The 6,961-nt window shown below is 36.1% G+C and overlaps 1 protein-coding gene across 1 annotated transcript; it reads left to right on the top strand.

Annotated features, from left to right (window-relative positions):
• The first annotated feature begins 248 nt into the window (after nucleotides 1-248).
• LOC110941253 (probable receptor-like protein kinase At1g11050) lies at nucleotides 249-2,320 on the top strand. The gene has a single exon (XM_022182879.2). It carries the CDS (start codon nucleotides 291-293, stop codon nucleotides 2,139-2,141), a length of 1,851 nt encoding a protein of 616 aa, XP_022038571.1. The 5' UTR covers nucleotides 249-290; the 3' UTR covers nucleotides 2,142-2,320.
• Nucleotides 2,321-6,961: the final 4,641 nt, after the last annotated feature.

The following is a 6,961-nucleotide window of genomic DNA, read 5'->3' as shown; positions in this document are numbered from 1 at the left end:
AAATTTTTCTCAGACGTGTTTGAGGAAACGCCATCAAAAAAGGGAAAAAAAACTCCCTGAGACGGTGTGGTGGGCTTTATGGGGCGTTTTTAGGGCATGACACGCCCAATTCCACCCCACTATGGGCGGTCTAATAAAATATACAAATAAAGAAACCAAGAAATTAACGAGTATGTGCTTAAAACACAATATATTCTTCCTAAAGTAAATGTCTACACATCAAATTTAACTACCTCAACACATTACATATTTACACATAATCTGTTAGTGGCAATCATAGACCACCAAATATGGAAAAACACCTGTTCTTGTTTCTCATCTCTCTCCTCTTCTTCTCCTCTTCAACTCATGCATCAAACTCTTCTTCATGCCCCATAGACTTTGCCTACGTCAACACCTTCCCATGGGACACTTCCGACTGCACCACTGCCACCACCAACGCCACCCAAAACTGCTGCTCCGGCCTCAGGAGCCTCTTCGGCATCGGCCTCTCCAACCACCTACACAAAAACAAAAGCTTCTATTTCCCAACCCTACAAGCCTCCAATTCTTGTTTCAATGACTTCCAATCCCACCTCTCTTCATTAAACATTAAACAAATCTTTTCCACCTGCCTCACCTCCCCCGAAGAGTTCGTCGCTAATCCGTCGAGTTGTGCGGGGATAATGACGGTTTCTGATTGGATCAAGACCGTTGGTCCCAAGCCAGTTTTTGAGTCCTCATGTGATGGAGATCTTGGTGGATATTTGAAGTGTAGATCTTGTCTTGATGCAGGTATGGCGGTTAATTCTGGGTTGGTTTCCTTGAACCAAAACTCAACCAAATGTTTTCAGTTCACTGCTCTATATGCTGCTGGAATCATCAACAGATTTGGACCCGAAGATACTCGAACTGCGGATTGTATACTCGCGGTATCTGTATCCAAACCCAAGTCTAAATCCAATTCAAGATCGAAAAAGAACATCATTTTTGCTGTTTTAGGAGCTTTGGGTGGAACCCTAGTTGTTTTAGGTGGAATCTTGGTTTACAGAAGATGTAGGTTCAAGAGGAAAGAGAGTCAGTTGCATAAAGATTATGTAAAGAATGTGAAAGATCGAGTCTTGCCCAATACCGGTGCAAAATGGTTTCAGATAGAAGATCTTGATGCAGCCACAAAAGGGTTTTCACAACAAAATTTGATTGGTCAAGGTGGGTTTGGGGTTGTTTACAAAGGAACCCTCTCTGATGGAACTGTTGTTGCTGTGAAAAAGATGACTAGCTCCGACACAGAAGCTGATGATGATTTTGTTAACGAGGCTGAGATTATAAGCAAGATCCGGCATCGGAATCTTCTGCCGTTGAGAGGGTTTTGTGCTACAAGCGATCCGGTTAATGGGACCGAAAGGTATCTTGTTTATGATTTTATGTCGAATGGTAGTTTACATGATCATATATTTGATCAAAAGGGGTCAAGCAAAAGGTTAAGTTGGCCTCAAAGAAAGTCTATTATTCTTGATGTGGCTAATGGGCTGTCTTATTTGCATAATGGGATTAAACCCGCAATATTTCATCGCGATATAAAGGCAACAAATATCCTACTGGATTCGAATATGAAAGCATTAGTTGCAGATTTCGGATTAGCTAAGCAAAGTAGAGATGGACAGTCTCAAATGACTACAAGAATTGCGGGGACTTATGGTTATGTGGCTCCTGAATATGCGCTTTATGGACAACTGACAGAAAAGAGTGATGTTTATAGCTTTGGGATCATAGTTCTCGAGATCATGAGTGGGAGAAAGGTGCTTGAAGAGATGAATGGAGTGAACTCTGGGATGGTTTTGATTGCGGATTGGGCATGGGATTTGGTGAAATCGGGTAGAATTGATGAGGTTTTTGATAGTTCAATGAGAGATGGAACGTTGCCAAAGAGTGTGATGGGTAGATTTGTAAGAGTTGGATTATTATGTGCTCATGTGATGGTGGCAATTCGGCCTACGATTTCTGAAGCTCTCAAAATGTTGGAAGGTGACATTGATATCCCACGGTTGCCGGACCGCCCACCGCCTCTTGGTCACGAGTCGTCTAGATCAAGTTTCGAGCATAGCAACAGTGTGTGGTCGAGCACCCAAGGATCTGTGTTTGGTTCTAGTCACAACCTTTGAATATGAGTCAAGACTCAGTTAAGACTTATTATTCCACTATGAACTATTTACTAGTCATTGAATGTAACATACTTCTTTACTGATAATGTACAGGTCACATGACAACCATTAAGTGGTTTTTGTATTCTTTTGTATAATATACTCTGGGAAACTCAATACAGGTTGTCATGCTTTTATTACGAATCTGTCAACCAAACAAACCAAATTGGTATCAATTCCCATCTTTATTACTAAAGCTATAATCCAAACACAACTATATGTTTTAGATACGATACGAGCTTGTAAATCTTTGGAGAGGTCTTTGAATGGTGCAACTCGGACGGGTAATGATTATTTTAGTGCAATACTTAATTAGATTGTTAAACCGTAACTTATTTCCAGGCTAGGTTATATTTCGGATAATTATCCATCAAGTATCGGTATATTATTAGTTTGTTAATAAAAATACACGTAGAGATTTTTAGGTACAAATCTTTTCTTACCATTTTAATTGTTATATTCTTTAGTTTTTAACAATAAAACAAATTGAAACATGAAAATAAGTTAATACGTGATAGGATACAAGATACAAATACTATTATTAAAGAACACATATCTCAAAGAAATGTTCATTTTCGCATAATGAAATTATTAGAATTAATTATTACTAAATAAGGTTAAGGGAAACAAAAATAAAAAAAAACAAACATATGCACTTATGTGATTTGGGTATATGGTTTGGATAAATGATATTTGATTTCGGGTAATAGGGTTAGGTATCACCTAATACCATATTCGTATTTGAACCCACAATTTTTATCAATCACATACTCGGTTCCATACTCAATCACCCGTCATGGGTATTTTGTTGTTCTTCATATTCTACTCGAGTTCAGGCATAAACTTCTACTGTTACCTCTTGAATACCCCATATGTACCTTAAAGCTTTTTCAATTTTGAACTAATTACTAGTCATTGAGTGGAACATATATAATCATGGTTGTAAAACAAATCATGGTTGTAAAACAAGGTTTCTAAGGCCGAGTACTCCCTTAGTAGTCGCTACAAGGTAGGTTGACGAGACGACTTTCTCTAACTCCACCTTATTACTCGGAATCGATCAAACGCGGTCAACCTCGGCCAAAATCGGATCTATTAGGTCAATTCGGACTGAGTTTAACTTAAAAAATAAATAGACACAATTTATATGACTATCATATTAAATAATAAATACCATTTTCATGTATTTTGATGGTAAGAGAAAAGGGGTGCAATGTTTCTTTTCATCCTGTGACTACATGGCACCATCCATTTGTCCACCCCATAACCATAACACATAGATCTAATAGATCGATCACATGACGATCTTAAGGTGGGTTTTATTCTATACGTATAATCACATGACGATCTTAAGGTGAGTTTTATTCTATACGTATTATATATTCTGGAAACTCAAGTCAATACAGGTTGTAATCTTTTTTATTGCTAATGTATTAATCAAACAAACCTAATTGGTATCAATTATATTTTACTTTATTAATTACTAAACTATCAATAAACACACCTTTATATTTTGTACGTACTGTGTCAACCATGCAAACCTAATTGGTACCCAATTATATTTTACTTTGTTATTAAGAATATGGGTATGGGGCTTGGGTTGGGGCGTGAGTTGGGGGAAAACGTCCAAGCCACCACTTCGGGTGGGCTTGGGTTGGGGCGTGGCCCTTGTGGCTTGGGTTTGAAGCCGGGCGTGGGGCCGGGGAAGCAAGGTGACATGGCGAGCTGTCAATGGCCAAAACAAACTAGCCGTTGGCCAACAGCTATGATAAAAAAAATTATTTTTTCACTATAAATATAACACTTCAATTCCTATTTTTACCACATTCAACCACAATACACTCCACATCTTCTATAATCATCTTCAATTCTCATTCTACAAAACCGAAAATGCATCCTCATAATCGTGTTTACGACCCGAACAACCCGTTTGGGTTCCAAGAAAATAATCCTAGCCCACCACCAAATCGTCCAATGCCTCGTCAATTTTTCATACACTCTCCTATGCCCCTTGAAGTGAGTTATGCATCGTATCTTGGGAATCGTGTGTTTACTAACTTCCCACACACCGACGATTCGATACCTACTCCGTTTACACAAACGCCCATCAACGTTTCACCAACCTCCATCAACCTTTCACAAACCGAAACCGTCCCCGAAACTCAACCACCCAACGATGGTCCTTCCGCCTCTATAGTTCCCAAAAAGAGAAGTCATAAGAAAAAAACCGAGGCGGAGAAAGCACTTGAAACCATCAAACGAAAACAACAAACAACAAAAATGGGTCGTTAATGAAGAACTTGCATTGGCGAGGACTTGGTGTCAACAATCTCAACATCCAAGTTTAGGTATTCTTAAATATTTTGTATCCCTTATTTTATTTAATATTTATGGTTATTTTTATATAACTTTGTAATATATTAAATTTTGTTTTTTTTTAAATAGGAAATTCTCAACATCGAACCCATTTGTGGGAAGCGGTTAGTAGAGCATTCCATGAAGAAATGGGAAGGGAGACTTATCATGAAAACGATAGCTTATCCTCGAAGTGGAGCGAGATAAGCGGCCAACTTACAAAATTTAGTGGGTTTTTAAATAAAGCAAAACAAAACCCAAAAAGTGGTGAAACCAAAGCCGACATTGTGACAAAGAAAAAATATAAGCGTTAGTAATTTTTTATGTAATTTTATTTATTTAAAAATATTAAAAAAATTAAATTTGTTGTTTTAAAAAATATTCAAATAGCCCATGGTTTGGGTCAGCCCAGCGAAGCCCACCAAACCCACGCCCCAAACCCCCGCCCCACCATACCGTCTACAATGTGGGCCAGCCCAGCGAAGCCCCCCCAAACCACGTGTTAACCCATGCCCCAAACCCCCACCCACCATACCCCACGGTCTAAACTATCAACAAACACACCTTTATCTTTTGTAGTTTTGTACACCTTTATCTTACGTAGACAAATAAGGATATTTATTATGAGTAAAGTTTCCGTACAAAACGTACTAATAGGATGAAAAAGAAAAAAAAACGTGTTGACATTTTCGTAAATATTTGCTTGTAGGATAATTATAAAATTACTCTACAAATGATCCTGTAGAGTAATTTTGATCTTGTAGAATAATTTTGTAATATATTCTTGTAGAGTACTTTTGATCTTGTAAACTAATTTTGAAAAAAGATATACATCACCAAAAAAACCTAACCCCCTCCCCCCCCAAACTAAATGCTAAAAACTAAACCATAAAGCTAAACCTTATAACTAAGTGTAAAAAAAATTACTCTACAAGATCAAAATTACTTTACAGGATCATTTACAAAATTACTCTACAAGATCAAAATTACTCTACAGGATCATTTGTAGAGTAATTTTGAATTGTATGCTGTTTGATAAACTTGTAGAGTAATTTTGATTCACTTGTAAAAGTAATTTTGATGCAGAGTAATTTTGATAATTACCCTACAAGATCAAAAACATTCTACAAGAATATTTTACAACATTACTCTACAAAGATCAAAATTACTCTACAGGATCATTTGTAGAGTAATTTTGAATTGTATGCTGTTTGATAAACTTGCAGAGTAATTTTGATTCACTTGTAAAAGTAATTTTGATGCAGAGTAATTTTGATAATTACCCTACAAGATCAAAAACATTCTACAAGAACATTTTACAACATTACTCTACAAAGATCAAAATTACTCTACAAGATCATTTGTAGAGTAATTTTGATAATTACTGATAATTACGAAAATGCCACCGTCTTTCTTCAAAAAGAGAAGAAACCCATGCCCCAAACCCTCGCCCCACCATACCCCATGGTCTAAACTATCAACAAACACACCTTTATCTTTTGTAGTTTTGTACACCTTTATCTTACGTAGACAAATAAGGATATTTATTATGAGTAAAGTTCCCGTACAAAACGTACGAATAGGATGAAAAAGTAAAAAAAAAAAAAACGTGGTGACATTTCGTAAATATTTTCTTGTAGGGTAATTATCAAAATTACTCTACAAATGATCCTGTAGAATAATTTTGATCTTGTAGAATAATTTTGTAAAATATTCTTGTAGAGTACTTTTGATCTTGTAAACTAATTTTGAAAAAAAAGCTACACATCACCAAAACAACCTAACCCCCCCCCCCCCCAAACTAAATGCTAAAAACTAAACCATAAAGCTAAACCTTATAACTAAGTGTAAAAAAAATTACTCTATAAGATCAAAATTACTTTACAGGATCATTTATAAAATTACTCTACAAGATCAAAATTACTCTACAGGATCATTTGTAGAGTAATTTTGAATTGTATGCTGTTTGGTAAACTTGCAGAGTAATTTTGATTCACTTGTAAAAGTAATTTTGATGCGGAGTAATTTTGATAATTACCCTACAAGATCAAAAACACTCTACAAGAACATTTTACAAAATTATTCTACAAAGATTAAAATTACTCTACAGTATCATTTGTAGAGTAATTTTGATAATTACTGATAATTACAAAATTGTCACCGCGTTTCTTCAGTCAATCCTTCAGTTCGTACGTTTTGTACATTAAACTTATTTGTATTTGATCTTTTGTATATTTATTATAGTATCATTTCACATCTGTCTAGATTACACTCGTTCAAATATTACACTTTTGGTGGAATTTAAACATGGGGCCTAATAGTTCCACATGGTATCATCTTATTCTAACATGGTTGATACGGGCCGTATAAGGTTATACGGCCCGTATCAACCATGTGAGAATAAGATTATAGTGAGGCCGTGTATA

Source organism: Helianthus annuus, chromosome 5 (genome assembly GCF_002127325.2).
Source record: "Helianthus annuus cultivar XRQ/B chromosome 5, HanXRQr2.0-SUNRISE, whole genome shotgun sequence".
NCBI classification, from domain to species: Eukaryota; Viridiplantae; Streptophyta; class Magnoliopsida; order Asterales; family Asteraceae; genus Helianthus; species Helianthus annuus.
The sequence above is the reverse complement of the archived record's forward strand: the minus strand, read 5'-3'. Positions and strand labels throughout refer to the sequence as shown.